This window comes from Chinchilla lanigera, unplaced genomic scaffold, assembly GCF_000276665.1.
Source record: "Chinchilla lanigera isolate Chin_1 unplaced genomic scaffold, ChiLan1.0 scaffold00094, whole genome shotgun sequence".
Lineage (NCBI taxonomy): Eukaryota > Metazoa > Chordata > Mammalia > Rodentia > Chinchillidae > Chinchilla > Chinchilla lanigera.
Window position 1 is genome coordinate 685115 of NW_004955495.1, and position 15859 is coordinate 700973.

The following is a 15859-nucleotide window of genomic DNA, read 5'->3' on the forward strand; positions in this document are numbered from 1 at the left end:
ATACATAAATATAAATATGAAATACAATAGCACTTCAAATTAAACTATGTGTAAAAAAAAAGACCACCCAAAAGCTGATGTCTAGAAAAAAAGAGAAACACATATGGTTACTTTGTTTTTGAAATTATATATATGCTACTTAGTCTTATTAACTAAAGAAAATATTAAATCTTCTTTTCATTGGTATTGATGTACCATAGGTAATGGCTGTCTTAAACTCAGCCACAGACTGTCTCAGAAGAAATATATTATTTTAAAAACATTTTAAATTTAAATACTTTTAGTTTTAAAACAACATACTTTTAAACTCTTCCTTGTATTTCTAATGCATTTTATTTTATATTTTAATTTTAGTTATTTCTGGTTTACAGAATTATAACCTCATGCTCAACTTGTTTGCACCCTCCAAGGGGGCTAATGTGGCACAGTATTTTTGTGGGGTGTTGGATTTAATTCATGATCATTTTTCATAGTAGAATGATTGTAACCAGTGTTGGGTGGAAGGACTGTGGAATTATTTAAATGGGCAAAATATTTTCAATTTGGGAAGCTCAAAATTTTCTGGAAATGGCAATGGTGATGGGTGCACATGGTGTGAGTGTGATTAGTGCAACTGAGCTCTGCACTTAGCAATGGTGAATATTGTAATAGTTTAGAGTTTAGTACTGTCATCATCAACGTAGAAGTAAAACACCAGTGGATGTTGACAAAAAGAAGTGACAGAAGTGAATGGTGCACATGAGCTTCCTCTTGAGTAGATAAGAGTTCCCAAACTTGATGGCTTTCATTTTTCCTCCTTCTTTTGCCATTAATGTTAGGAAGCCCTTAGAGACTGGCAAAACATGGACTAGTTTGGCTGATTATGAGCTCTATGTTTTGAGCCCACATATAACAGCCAATGTTCTGTGCCTCCAGACCTTCAGTCCAGTGGGAACCACACCTTTCTCTCTTCCTCCCATAACAGTCTGGATCAGGAGACTTCAGTAGACTACATGTCTACTATGAGGACGGAGCCTGTGTCTTCACTGGGAACCAAGGAGTGGAGTGGGGCATAAGCTCTGCAGATTTTTGTTATGCATCAGCACAGTAGCAGTGCAAACCAGTAAGTGCCGAGGGAAATGATGGATGGAGGAGGGACTACCAATCAGGAGCACTGCTTTCCCCTCATCAGGGCCATCATGCAATTTGCACAGCTGAGTGGGATCATACAGTTGTGTAAAAATTTACCAACAAGTCCAATCCTTTTCTCGTTGAGAATTTCTCTTTGGCAGGGTTCTTGCAGATCTCAGCGTGTGTCCGTTGTTGTATCAGCTACAGGAAGAATGGTTGTGTTAATAGGCAGTGGTCACAGAAAGAGCAGGCACTGCAAACTCAGCCCAGATCACTATTTTCTCTACTCCAGAACATCCTTGCAGCCGTCCAAAGCCTCTTGGAATTTTGTAACCAGTCCACTCAATTTCAAAAGGAGACAAAGTCAGGTCTTGCTTTCCTTCATACTCTGGCAATTGGAACAAGTTTTAAAGTGTACCTGCAGTTAGGACCAGTGTTCCTCTGCTTAAAATATTCCGGTGGTCAGTAAACAATGGAAGTGTTTAGGGCAACTTGCCCACATCTGAAAATTTAATTGCTTGCTTTTGGCTCCAATTCTTATCCCTTGAACATAGGGAAAGTTGTCAGAATTTCTTAGCACATCACTGCATCCGAGTAGAATTCTAGTTCATACAACTGTATTGAGCAGGAATGAAACAGATAATCCATGTTCTCTATGAGATTAACATGTGAGGAGTGTAAAATCCGGGAAACTAGAAGTTAGCTAGCTATTAACAGCAGTAAGACTAATCTTCACACCATTCAACTAAAGTATCTTGCGACTTGAAATTATTGTTTTCCTATTTCTGTAGCACTGCTGTTTCATTTGTCCTTATATTAACTATATGATATATATTTTGACAGAAATGATTATCTCCCTTATCTGATTCCCCAGAGTCCCTGTTTGGCAGAGAAGAGAAATAAAAATTAATAATGTGTATTAAACCATGAATACACCCTTCCTTTATTCACAGATACTGGCCATAATCAATGTGGCTTCAACACACTTGGTGGTTTTCTCTTTGCATGTACCTCCCCTTCAGGGATATTCCATAGGACTAAGTGCAAGAAAAATAGCACTGTTTTGTTTATACATCATGGACAAATGGGCCCTATAATCCCATTTAGTTGCATTGGTAATATTCAATTATTCAAAGACCATGGCAGAGATGTTCATGTGTATAGAGAAGGCAAAGGGGACAAAAAGAGAAGTAGGCAGGCAAGCATCACTGCTGGAGCTGAGACATTTCAGACTCGTTTTAATCTTTCACATCTTTCCAAGGCTCCAATCATTTATCTGGCAATTGTACACACCAGTAAACTCATCATTTCTTTGACTATTCAATTCTTTTTTAAAAAACTCACTGTGACAAAATATTTTTTAGTTCTAAACCTACATTCCTAGCCACACATGTGATGGGGACAGCTTTTATTCTTCCTAAATGCATTAAGCAAGTGGAGCTCAGAGAGGAGCACATTCAGTGTCTTGGAGGAAGTTAGTGATATGAGACAAAGTGTTCATTTTTTGTCTTCATACCAGGACATTTTTTCTTCTACTAGACCCAAGTGGAAATATTAGCCCCTATACAAGTTAAAATTTCATTTCTTTTTCTCTCATTTTTGAGGGGCTTGAGACATCATCTCAATGTATATTAGGGGATGGCCTTGCATTTGAGAACCTCCTACCTCAGCCTCCTGAGTGCTGGGACTACAGATGTACATCACCATGCCTGCTAAGATGAAATTTCCTGATGAGTTTTTTGAAAGGTTATTATTTGAGGGACTTTAGATAGATAGATAGATAGATAGATAGATAGATAGATAGATAGATGCATAGATAGCACATGCTAAGAGTAAGAAGATGTATTTAATGATGCCTGAGTTTGTATTAGGAAAATAAACATAGGTGATTAATAGAAAATTTGATGTCTATCAGTTGTTGGAAATATCACATGGAAATTCATTTGTGGGGTATGGAGAAGGCACAAGATTTTAAAGCATTGTTGCAATAAGGAGCCGATGTGCTTCCTTCATGTAACGCTGTACATCATCTAAATCATTCAAAGGGGATGTACCTACTTCATAGAGAGAATTAGAATCCACATGCTGCTGTAGCTAGTATATTTTATGAGCAACAGGTGATGTGTTGCACCCTATTTAGATTGCTTTAGATATTCTTTAACTAAATAAAGAAAATTCTTTATGAATACATAAATTTAAACTGACACGGAAAACTCAAGAAAATAAATTCGTAACAGCAATTGACTGTACAGAATAAGTATGCAGAACAGAATTATGCAGAAATACCAAGTGTTTAAATCATGTAGGTAATAGTAAAGTAGCAGTTGTGTAGCTGATTAAAGTAGCACTTATGTTGCTGTTATGGTTTACATCTAGATGTCCTCCCAAAGCCTCCTGCACTTTTAGATGGGGCTTTTTGGAGGTAGGTGAATCTATAGTTTGTGATTGAATCTATAGTTTGTAATTGATCAGGATTAAGGATGCTGGGATTAAGGGAGGTGATTGTTGGGATCAGTCTACTGATTGGATTGGCACTGCCTTAATCCCAGAAGTCCGTATAAAATAAAAGGGGTAGAAAATTTTATCCTGATTCCAACACCCTTAATCCCAGAACCCTTAATCCTAGCATCGAGCTATGAATTGATCACAAACTTTAGATTCAGCTACTTCCAAAACAGCCCCATGTAGAAGTTCGTGAGGCTTTGGGAGGACATCTGGACACAAACCATAACCCTCCACCCTTGCTCACCTGAGGATTATTGCCAACGGAATAGAAGGAGAACTGGAGGGGAAGGTGGTGTGCTGTGGGTCCTCTTGGAGAAGCTTGTCACACCGACTTTCCTGATATGAATTCAACTGTTCTCATCGTCAGAGGAGTTCAGAGGACTCGCTAGCTCCCACCACCAACCTTCGGGCCTTTCCAGGGCAGAACCTTTGACACAAACTTGCATGAAACACTGTTGTGGGCACTAAGCCTCCAGCTGGACTCATGGTGGACACTGCCATAAGCTCTAGGTCTTCAGCTGGACTTGTACAGGACATTGGTGCAGGATCCCAGCCCTCAGCTAGAATCCAGGCCCTCAGCTGGATTCCTTGAGTGTCCAGTCTGTGGACAGATTTCTGGCACTCTTCTGCATTTGACTATTGGTGTAAATATTATAAAATAATCCTATGAATTATGTGCCTTGTATTAAATCTTTTCCCTTGTAAACCCTGACTATAACAGTTGAAAATAATGTTGAATTATATTTTCAAATTAGAAATCAGATTTTTTTTTTTTTGTACTGGGAATCAAACTCAGGACCTTAGGCTTGCCAGGCAGGCACTTGTGCTGCTGAGCTATGTCCCCAGCTAGAAATCAGGTTTTTTGTAAGTAATGATAGATCATATTAATGAACTATGTTCTAAGCACTAGACTATCAAAAGAAATGATACACTGATCTTGATAGACATTGATTAGACTGGTTGAATTTCATCTAAATATTTAAAAATGTCTCCAGGTAATATATTTATATATGAAGCTGAAAAGCACCAGTCTATGCATATAACTATTTTTGTTGCTGTTTACTTTTTTTCCCTTTGCAGTGATGTGGTTTTTTATGTGGTAGACAAATGTACCTGCTATACCCTCAGCACTGGAAGTTTTCAGAAGTTTTTTAAAGCAACTGTATAACTGAACAGTTATTGTGGGGTTTTTTGGTTTTTTTATTTTAAAAATAAAAGGAGGAAAACATTAACAGACAGACAACCTTTTACAAAATAGCAAAAGAACAGTACAGACAATACAGAGTTACAAAGTGGTAGGAAATTAACAATGCTTGCTGTATTACATATTGATATCTTCAAAGTGGTTTCTCATGAACACAGATAGAGACATGCGATATTGATCAATCAAGGACTCATTGACAGTTTCTTGTAATTGCTAAAATGTGGAAGCAACCCAAATGTCCATCCACTGAGGGTTGGATAAGAAAATTGTGGTACTTTTATAGAACGGAATATTACTCAGCTGTAAAGAAAGATAAACTCGAGGCTTTTATAGGTAAATGGTCACAACTAGAGACCATACTCATAAGTGAAATAAATCAAGCACACATGTGCAAACACCGCATTGTTTCTCTAGTGTAAAGCCTGAAAGAGTTAATTTAAACTAGGAGATATGATAGACATTGTGAATTGATAGGAAAGCACTCAAAGGTAAAGGGTAACTGGGTTATGGGAAAAGAGAAGGGAAAGAAGGAGAAAGTTTGTATGTATGTATATGCAGGATAGTTAACATGGCTGTTCTACTGTCTTGTATTTCTTTGCTGAAAGAAACTGTCAATGAGTCCTTGGTTGATCAGCTTTGTATGTCTATATCTGTTTTCATGAGAAACCACTTTGAAGATATCAATATGTAATACAACAAGCATTGTTAATTCCCTACCACTCTGTAACTCCGTACTGTCTGTACTGTTCCTTTGCTATTTTGTAAAATGTTGTCTGTTAATATTTTCCTCCTTTTATTTTTAAAATAAAAAAAAATGTATATCTATCTTCACAGCACAAATGTTACTGATATAGGGCTTGAAAAATGACGGAGGGGAACAATTCTAAAAGTGTTTCTTAACATTTCATTACTTTTGGGGTAGGGAGAGTGCTGAGAATTGAACCCAGGGTTATGCACCCATCTCTGTTATATTTTTAAATTTTGAGACAGGATCTTTCTAAGTCACTGTTTCCCAGACTGGGTGTTATGGCTTGTGTTTAGATGGCCTCCCAAAGCCTCTTATAGTCACGCATGGGGCTTTTAACAGAGGTGGCTGGATCTTGAGTGTGTGACCCTAGAATTCATTCATGGTGCAATGCTAGGATCAAGGGGACTAGAATGAAGAGTATGAGCACAACCTGCACTAAGTAGCCTAGATAAGATCTAAGGAATGAAAGAGCTGTGGTCATCCCTTGTTGCATTGCTACCTTCTGCCCACCACAAACTGTTTCTCCTCTGTGGTGCCCCTCTGCCATGCCACCCTGCCTTGGAGCCAGCTGATTATGGACTGAAACATCTACAAACTGTGAACTAAATAAATCTTTCCTCTTTTAACTTTGGGTGTCTGGTATTTTGTCTCAGCAATGAGAAAAGTAACTAAGACACTGGGCTCAAACATTCACTCCTCCTACCTGAGCCTCTCAGAGTGCTGAGATTGCAGCCACACACCCACATACCTAGCTACATTTCATTGCTTTTTAATCATTGATTAGTGCAGTGTAGACTAATGCCACATTTCTGGTAAGCAATATGATCATGTGTATTAAAGGAAACAAACTTTATAAAATTTTGGAGATTACAAAGGTGAAGGATACAAATTATACATGAAATATTTCTTGAAAGACAAACTTAATTTGAGTGAACATTTACTTCCATGAAAGAAGGAAAGGAGGAAACCAAGAATGATGAAAACTTCTGGGAGATAATGGCATATATCTATATTTACTTATGAATTATCAAATTAGTGCTCAAATGATGCAGTCCTAGCTTTTGTGGACTTGTTATAAATATTCTAAATATAGGGATATTGTATCTTGGTTTTAGAGAAACATAAGTTTGAATGTCTATTAATTTCCATTATGATTTTTTTTCTGAAAGGGGATGGGCCACTATTTATTGTTTATTTTGAATTAAGAGAGGAAGCTGTATTTTGCTGTGATTGTGGGTTTCTTAATTGCTATTATTTTTGGTTAAAACATTGTTTAGTGTCTCTAAAGTAGGTGGGTATGGAAGGATGTGAATAACACAAAGATCAATAGTAAAAAAGTCCCCAAGGAAATTGGTTTTATCACAACTGAGAAATACTGCTCAAGGTGCATGGGCTCCAAATGTGAATAATGTGTGTTTGAATACATGAATTCAAAATACATGCAAAATACATGTACTTGTTTATGTGCTTCTTTTCTTCCAACTTCTTCTTTTGCAAAAGGTGCCCAAGCAATGCAGAAACAGAAAATCTAACTCGGGTGTCTGAATTCTATCTCCTGGGTATCTCAGAGGATCCAGACCTGCAGCCCGTCCTCTTTGGACTGTTCCTGAACATGTACCTGGTCACAGTGCTGGGGAACCTGCTCATCATCCTGGCCGTCAGCTCTGACTCCCACCTGCACACCCCCATGTACTTCTTCCTCTCCAACCTGTCCTTGGCTGACATCTCTTTCACCTCCACCACTGTCCCAAAGATGATTATGGACACCCTAACTCACAGCAGGGTCATCTCCTACGTGGGCTGCCTCACACAGATGTATGTTTATATTCTTTTTGGAAGTATGGATGACATGCTTCTGCTGGTCATGGCCTATGACCTGTTCGTGGCAATCTGTCACCCACTGCAATACCAAGTCATTATGAGTCCTCGCTTTTGTGGCTTCTTAGTCGTGCTATCTTTGTTGTTTAGCCTCTTGGACTCTCAGCTCCACAATTTGATTGTTTTACAACTTACCTACTTCAAGGAGGCAGTCATTTCCAATTTCTTCTGTAACCCTGCTCAACTTATTAATCTTAGTTGTTCTGACAACTTCTCCAGTAACATTTTAAAGTATATTGCTGGTGTCCTATTTGGATTTCTTCCCATCGCAGGGATATTTTTATCTTACTATAAAATTATTTATTCAATTCTGAGAATCCCATCAGCAGGTGGGAAGTTTAAAGCCTTCTCCACCTGTGGGTCTCACTTGTCAGTTGTTTGCTTATTTTATGGAACAAGTATTGGTGTGTACCTCGGTTCAACTGTATCACAGTCTCCCAGAAATTCTTTGGTGGCCTCAGTCATTTACACCTTGGTGACCCCAATGTTAAATCCACTGATATACAGCCTGAGGAACAGGGACATTAAAAGTAGTCTGAATCGGCTCCACAATAGAAAATTTTGATCTTAGGATCTGAGATATCCAGTACAAATATGGAGTGGACATTAAAAAGAATGGTTTCTGCTTATATTGTTTGATTTATCTTCCATGCCTATATCTTGTAATCTGAGCAACTACTTTGAAGATAACAATATGCAATATATTAACCATTGTTAATGATCTTGTTTTGAAACACTGTATCATTGTTTTTATTGTTTTTCTCTTTAAAATAAAGAATGGAAAGAGTAAGAAAGACAGCAAAATTAAACACTTATACATGTACAGGCTGCCTCCATGATTACATTGTTTTTGCATTAGGTGATTTTAAATTCTCACCATATATTTGTCACAGTGAAATGGTAGTAGCCAGTGTATGAGCATGGGAAGAATTGGGACTTTTAATGAGTACAAATTCTTAGTTTATGAAGATGAACAATTTCTGTAAGTGGACTTGAGGGGTGGAGGTACCACAGTGTGAGTATAATTAATGCCACTGAAATATGTGCTTGAAAATGGTGGAAATTGTCAATTTTTTTAACTTAAAAATTTTACCATAACAGAAATGGAAACAAAAATCAAACAAATCTTGAAAAGAAATGAAATGAATATATAACTAAGCTTCCTTTTGATTAGAGGAAGAAACCCCAAAATTTAGTAAACATTCACTTTCCTTCCTTCTCCCATTAATATTAGAAAGTCCATAGAGTTTGTGATGGACCAATATGGCTAATTACGAGCTCCATACAGTGAGTCTCCAAAGCCATGCAATAATCATCACTCAGCCCATGCCTCCGGATGTTGTTTGATGACTCCAGCCCAGCAACCACCATAGCTGTATCTCTTCCTGCTATGACTATCTGTATGTAAAAGCTCATTTATGCAACTATATGCAAATCTATTTTGAAGACAGGGCATGGGTTTTCATTGGGAAATAGGTAGAGAAGGGACATTGGATTTTCTATCTCATCATGACCCTGCAGAGAAGCAGCAGAAGGCAGTAAATGCTGAAAGACATGAAGGACAGAGGCAGCACTGTCAGGCACGTTGAGTGTTCATCATCAGGGCAACAGCTCAGTCTGGGTAGCCAAACGGGAGAACACACAAGTCCAAAATGTTAGCCATGAGGACGACAGAACTTATGTTTATGATTGTGGTCGAGGTTCTGGAAATCTCATCCAAGGTTTTGATTTCCTCTCACACTGGTTCTTCTTTGCAAAGACATGCCATGCAAACAACAGAAAATGGGTCTCTCCAAACTATTTCAAAATGATTCTGAAGGACATGTTGAGGATGAGGATAAGAATAACAATAATCACACCTTATCAGTCATTATTGATACATTTATAAATGCCAAGTATGCTACATAGATTATTTCAGTTCATCTATATAGTCTTCCCCCAAGTTATAAATGCCACATTATTTTGTTTTATGGAAAAGAAATGAGCATGGTATTTTTATCTAACACATGATAGTTGTTTAGCTTGATACACTGAAGCCATGTTTGAACAGAGCTCGCTGATTAGACACACAGGGGCCCGGATAGGAGAATCCTGGCAGTTTGTTACCTTGACAACTTCATTACCCACTTCACTTCCCTGTCACTCTAGGACAAACCCCTTGCTCACTGAGTACTTCTCTTTGGGGTTCCTGATAGCTCATAGGATAAAGCTGCACGGAACCTGGTGTGTCAACCACAGGAAGAATGGCTGCAGTCGCAAGCATGAGCCACAGAAAGAGAAAGCACACGATGATTCAGCACAAACCTCTATGTTTTCCTGCTTCACAACATCCCTTATTCTATCCACATCTTCCTGCAACATTAAAATCATCTCCCTTAGTTGGAAAAGGAGACATAATCTCAGGTCCTGATTTCCTTCCTACTCAGGACTCTTCTATCCCTACTTGAAATCAAAACCTCTGTACCTGTGCGTAAACCTTTCTGATGGTTGGGAAACAATGAAAACGATTAGTGCATCTTACCTAGAGATTGCCAATTTATTTTTCACTGCTGACAGCTCCATTTATGAGTTCTTTAACATCGGGCAGTTTGTTGGCTTTCCTGGGCCTTAGCATTATTATCTAGGTTGATTTCTAGTTGAAACAACAGTATTGAACATCAATTAAACAGCTACTGGGTTCTCTCTACGTGGTTAATATGTGAAAAAGTGTAAAACTGAGGCAAATACCAGTTAGTTATTGTTCACAAGAAGGTTAATCTCTCTGTGTTCAACTAGAATATCCTGCGAACTGAAGTTACTGTTTTCCTATTCCTGTAATGTTGTATTTAACTTTGCCCATGTGTAAGTATGTGCTGTGCATTTGGAGAAGCAATGGCCTTCATTCTTATCCTTCAGAGTGTGTAGTGTGTTTGTCCCACAGAAGGCATCAAAAATAAAATCTTTGTTAAATATTACATGGTTCCTTCCTTCATTATCAAATCTTGGCCATCATTGTGAATTCAAAAACTTGGTGTTTTCCTGTCTGAAATTTTATCCTCTTCAGGAATGTCCCATAGACTAGAGAGAAACAAAATAGCTTTGGTTTCTATGTCTTGGGCACATGGGAACCATAGTACCACTAAAAGCAGTATGGCTTTAAATCATTCAAAGACCATGGGGAGATTTTTCCTGAGCATAAAAGAAGTACAAAGAGGGGACAGCAGCAAAACTGATTGTTATTTGTTTATGTTTGTGATACTGGTATGCTGCTACTATTCTATTTTTTTTGTTTGTGTCTCATGCACTACTCTTTTTAAAATAAAATAAAATAAAAACTGATTGTTTGGGATGAGAGAATCATAGACATTTGCACCATTACAAGGTTCCAGAGCAATTGGACATTTCTATTCAGGATAATTATTTCTCTAATGACTGAATTCTTTAGTTAAAAACAATATAATATTGCAAAATATATTATGTTCCAAAATTGCTGCCACACAATGTATCTCTTTTCCATTACGTAGCATGAGCACAAAGAGGCTGAGAAATTCCCACACATTTTATGTTTAATGAACAGGGCTAAAATGTGCATTTCTTGACTTCTATCCCAAGGCATTGTTTACTTGAGTCAAAAGGAAATAGTAGTCCCAGGGCAGTATAAAATGGCTTGATTAGTTATCTCTGAAGATTTACAACATGTACCTCAATGATATTTTGATCATACATGTTTTTAAAAGGACAGTGTAAAGGAGAATAACTGATTTTTATTTGGAAAATAAATATAGGTGATTTATAGTAATATCACACATGAATCAGTTTTGAGAAGTCAAACAATGAGCCTTCAGTCACATATTATGTGACACCTTGGACTTTGTGAAATATGAGAATTTTGAAAGGATTATCATAACAGTAAACTTTCAGTTAAATAATGTTCCTATTAGGTAATAAGTTACATCAGTTAAAATGTTAGAAATGCATATATATACATCACAGCGAGACTTGAAAGCACATAGTCAATCTCAAGTGGTAAATTTCAGAGGCAATAGGTATTGTGTTGTACACTATTAGAGGAGCTTATGGTAATTTTGAGATAAGTTACTCAGAAATACTTTAGTGATGGATAAATCAATATTGTCATGCAAACTGACATGAAAATCTGCCCATCAAATTAAAGATAATTGTCTTTGGAGGATAGGTGTGCAGGACTGCAGAATCATGCACAGAAATCAAGACCTCAAATTTCAAAGGCAATGATTCAAATCATAATACACATGAGTTATGAAAAAAATGTTCCTAAATGTTTATATTTTGAAATTGGTATTCTGTTTTCTTGACAGTAAGTACATGGAATATTAACATGCCACTTAAAAATAACAAGTTCTATCTAAGGCAGTGGTTCTTAATCCTGGTTTTTAAAAAATACCAAGAATTTCTCATGCAGATATTCTGATGAAATTGGTTTGGATCTGAGGAAAAGCTATCTGAATAGTTTAAACTACAAAGGTAATTATATGGATTTGTGAAGTTGAGAACAACTGATTAAAATTTAATAATTTTGAAAATGAATTTCTCACTGTCAATGAGTCTTTGGTTGACCAGTATTGCATGTTTATATCTGTTTTCATGAGAAGCCACTTTGAAGATATCAATATGTAATACAACCACCATTGTTAATTCCCTACCACTTTGTTTGTAACTCTGTATTGTCTGTATTGTGCTTGTGATATGTTGTAAAATGTTGTATGTCTGTTAATGTTTCCCTCCTTTTATCTTTAAAATAAAAAAAAAGAAAATGAATTTCTCCCTATAATTCTGCAAGTTAAACAATTATAGCAATTTCCATAAGTGGAATTTATACATGTGTGTTTAAAATAGTTCCTGTACTTATTTTTTTTGTCTTTGTTTTTTCCCCAACTAAATCATAATGAGACCTAACAGAGTAATGAATCCCATTTGCCTTTAGGCAGCAGAAATAAGAGAATTACAATCCATGTATCCAGAAGATTGATGTGGATCTACTAATATCACATAAAGGTTGGCACTGAAGCCTGGGTTTTGGAGGTTTTGGGTGCTAATGTTCTCAACTCTAAATGTGAGTGTTTCTCTCACCCACAAGTTAACACTAGCTGTTATTTAACAGTATAGTCAATAGTATTTACCAAAAAAAAGAGAATACATCTAGTGTAAACTCATTAAGCTTTTTAAATTTTCTTCCAAAAAATGGAGTTTTATTAAAATGATATATATCCATGCTTTCTGAAGAATATTCCTCCAGAAGTTTTACTCATTTAATCTTTATTACAAATCATGCAGTAGATTCATTCAAGGTATCTGAGTTGCATACAGCACTATATTTTTATTAATATATGTTTGCAATGCATTCTGTAGTTATATTCCTCTGAGGGAATAATATTCAGAAAAAATAGTAAAGGATGGATTGTCATCATGTCACTAGAGAAAAATGTTTTCCCACCACCCACCAAATAAGGGGGAGAATAATTTTGCTCACCAGATATTTATGGGGTTGACACAAACAAAATCATACAAAATAAAATAAAATTTAAAAGTGTGCATTATGATTTCATTGCTAACCAGTCATCGACAGGTACAGTATAGACCAATGTCACAGTGCTGGTGCATGATATCATTAATTATATGCAGTTAATTTAACTACAGTTCTCCAAATTTGAAGGCCACCAAAGGCCAGGATGATATAAGTAATATATTGAATGATTTTAAAATTATAAGCAATGTTTGACTGACCACTTCCATCCCTGAAGAAGGGAAACAGGGAAACATAGAAATGATAAAACCCTTGAATAAGAAGCTTATATAATCATGTGTCCTAATTATACATTTTTAACTTTAATTTAGTCTACAGACTTTACAAGTTGAGTTTTAAAATATTTTCTACTTTACATGAATTTGTACCATTGTCAGAATGCAGTAAGGTACTTTAAGTCTTAATTTCCTTTAATTAGAATTTTTTTTTCTTAAAAAGGAGGGATTATTTTGTCCCCCTTTCCTTCTGCAAAAAGTAAGGTGTATTTGAAGTGAATGAGGGCTTCTTATGTCTAACATTCCTAGACATTATTTAGTATCTAAACTACATAGATACAGAAAGAGGAAAATAACACAGAAACCAATAATGAAAGAGTTCCAAGAAGATATTGTTTCTCACAACTGAGAAGCATTGCTGAAGGTGTACAGATCCCAAGTATAAATTCTTCATTTGTAAATACTTGTGTGAAAAATATATACAGAATTCTGTGTATGGTGGACCACACTTGTAGTTTCAGAACTCTGGAGGTTGAGACAGGAGAATCACTTGAGCCAACAGACCAACCTGGGCAACATATCAGAGATCCATCAAAAAATCCCAAAACAATAATATGCAAGTATGGTGTTTCCATACAGCTTGTGGGTTTTTCTCTTAACCCAGAAAGAATTACAGACTAGGGAGTCCAAAGAGGACTGAGCAAAAATATTTTATAGTAGAGTGAAAACAGAAAGAAGCACTTATTGTAAAGTGAAAACAAAAAGCCCCCAGGAAGGTAACCGTGGGCTAGACCTGAAGGGCTCGCCAAAGGGACTCCCAATTTAGAGCTTTTATACTGAAAAAAAAAAAAAAAAAAGACTTCATCGCTAAAACAATCAGTATAAACACAAAGAAGACATTCTTTAGAGGGATATGAATGTCTCGTTCCTGGGCAGAAAAGGAATCCTGTCAATCCAATGAGGGCTTTTTTAATGAGCTTTCAGGTATCCCAGCCTTTGTCATCGACACGTCATTCGTTGAATCTTTCAGACTCCCACTTTGGCATGTCTTTTCTCTAGTTGCCTGGTACTGCCTGGACCAGGACCCTCCCCTTCAGTCCCTCCCCTCATGGGCCAGTGTTACTCTAAGAAATGTTCTCACCCTTCCACAGGACCCTGATCTTTCTCTGCAGATTCTCTTGTTAGGTCAGGAAATGCTGCCCAAACCCTAGAAAATGGAAACTAAACCAAACCTTACCTGAAGAACGCTTTCATTCTCCCCAGGTCTCTCTTTATCTCCCTACTTCATTTTGTCAATTTATTTTAAAATTAAAAGAAGGAAAATATATTAACAAACAGACATCCATTTACAAAATAGCATAAGAACAATACAAGAAATACAGAGTTACAGACAAAGTGGTAGGAAATTAACAATGGATGTTGTATTGTGTATTGATATCTTCAAAGTGGTTTCCTCAGGAAAACAAATAGAGATATGCAAGATTGATCAAATGAGTAATCATTAAGTGTTCCTTTTAGTAAAGAGATAGAAGTCAGTAGCACAACTATGTTAGCTATCTTGTATATACATACATACATACATAATTTCCCCTTCTTTCTTTTCCCTTTTCCCTCATACAGAGTGAAAAAGATGTCTGTTTCTTTCCTTTTCCCATCTTCTTTTCTCTTTCAAAGGCAATACAGAAGCACATCCACTACAGTTCTTAGAACTCCATCACCAGAAACTCAAACACACAAACCTGCTGTCCATCCTCCTTTCACTCTTCCTGTCCATGAGCCCGGTCATGGCCCTTGGGAATCTCCTCATCATCCTGGCCATCAGCTCTGACTCCCACCTCCACACCCCCATGTACTTCTTCCTCTCCAACCTGTCTTTGGCTGGCATTTGTTTAGTCTCCACTGTGGTCCCATAGATGATGTGGGCATCCAACCTCACAACAGAGACATCTCCTACATGGGCTGCCTAACACAGATGTCTATTTTATCCTCCTTGGCTGTATGGATCGTATGCCTCTGATTCTGATGGTCCATTGGTATAGGGGAAGTGGTAGATGTCTGATATGCCAAGTTCATGTTCTCTAAAATCAAAGAATGAGTTCTAGGAACAGTGGAGATTAGGAGTAGGAACGATTTATTGAGAGAAAGAAACCTTCTGTCTAAGAGGGACCAAAAGAGGATCCTGATCCTTCTTAAGGGTATGTTATTGAGCAAAGCCATGAGGTCAGACAGGTTTGAGGTTGGACAAAATTATATTCAACTAATAAGATTACAAGTATAGCCACTTAGGTAACACTGATCCAATGGGGAGTCACAAAGTGGGAAAAAAACTATGGTCATCAATAAGACTACAAGTATAGCACATAAGTAATATTGATTAAATGTGGATCAAATGGGGAGGCCAGTTACTTAGCACATGAAAGGGACATGGACTTTCTGGGAAGGAATGGGTTAAGACAGTTTTGTTCCCCCATCCAAGGTGATTGGCGCATATTTAGAATATCAATCACTGCCATTTATCCCTAGGGATAAAATGTGGGTGTAGTCATTCCTCTTTGCCCTGAGGTCTGAACTTCAAGGACTATGCCTCCACACAGAGTTGTCTTCTGCCCTACCTCTGGAAGACCCAGCCCTGTCTGACTGCTGATATTTCTAAATAA

At 37.1% G+C, this 15859-nt stretch overlaps 1 protein-coding gene across 1 annotated transcript; it reads left to right on the plus strand.

Annotated features, from left to right (window-relative positions):
- Positions 1 to 7095: 7095 nt before the first annotated feature.
- Positions 7096 to 15115, plus strand: LOC102023929 (olfactory receptor 18-like). The gene is made up of 4 exons (XM_013505045.1): positions 7096 to 7975; positions 10366 to 10438; positions 11866 to 11927; positions 14877 to 15115. The coding sequence occupies exons 1-4, from the start codon at positions 7180 to 7182 to the stop codon at positions 15113 to 15115; spliced, it is 1170 nt and encodes a 389-aa protein (XP_013360499.1). The 5' UTR covers positions 7096 to 7179.
- Positions 15116 to 15859: the final 744 nt, after the last annotated feature.

What these genes read in the sequence shown, in the direction of transcription:
- LOC102023929 (XM_013505045.1), top strand. Translation starts at nt 7,180, where the DNA reads ATGTACCTGGTCACAGTGCTGGGGAACCTGCTCATCATCCTGGCCGTC. An exon ending in GAGGAACAGGGACATTAAAA is followed by an intron (nt 7,976 to 10,365) that starts GTAGTCTGAATC and finishes TTTGTCCCACAG; the next exon opens with AAGGCATCAAAAATAAAATC. An exon ending in GAATAGTTTAAACTACAAAG is followed by an intron (nt 11,928 to 14,876) that starts GTAATTATATGG and finishes TCTCTTTCAAAG; the next exon opens with GCAATACAGAAGCACATCCA.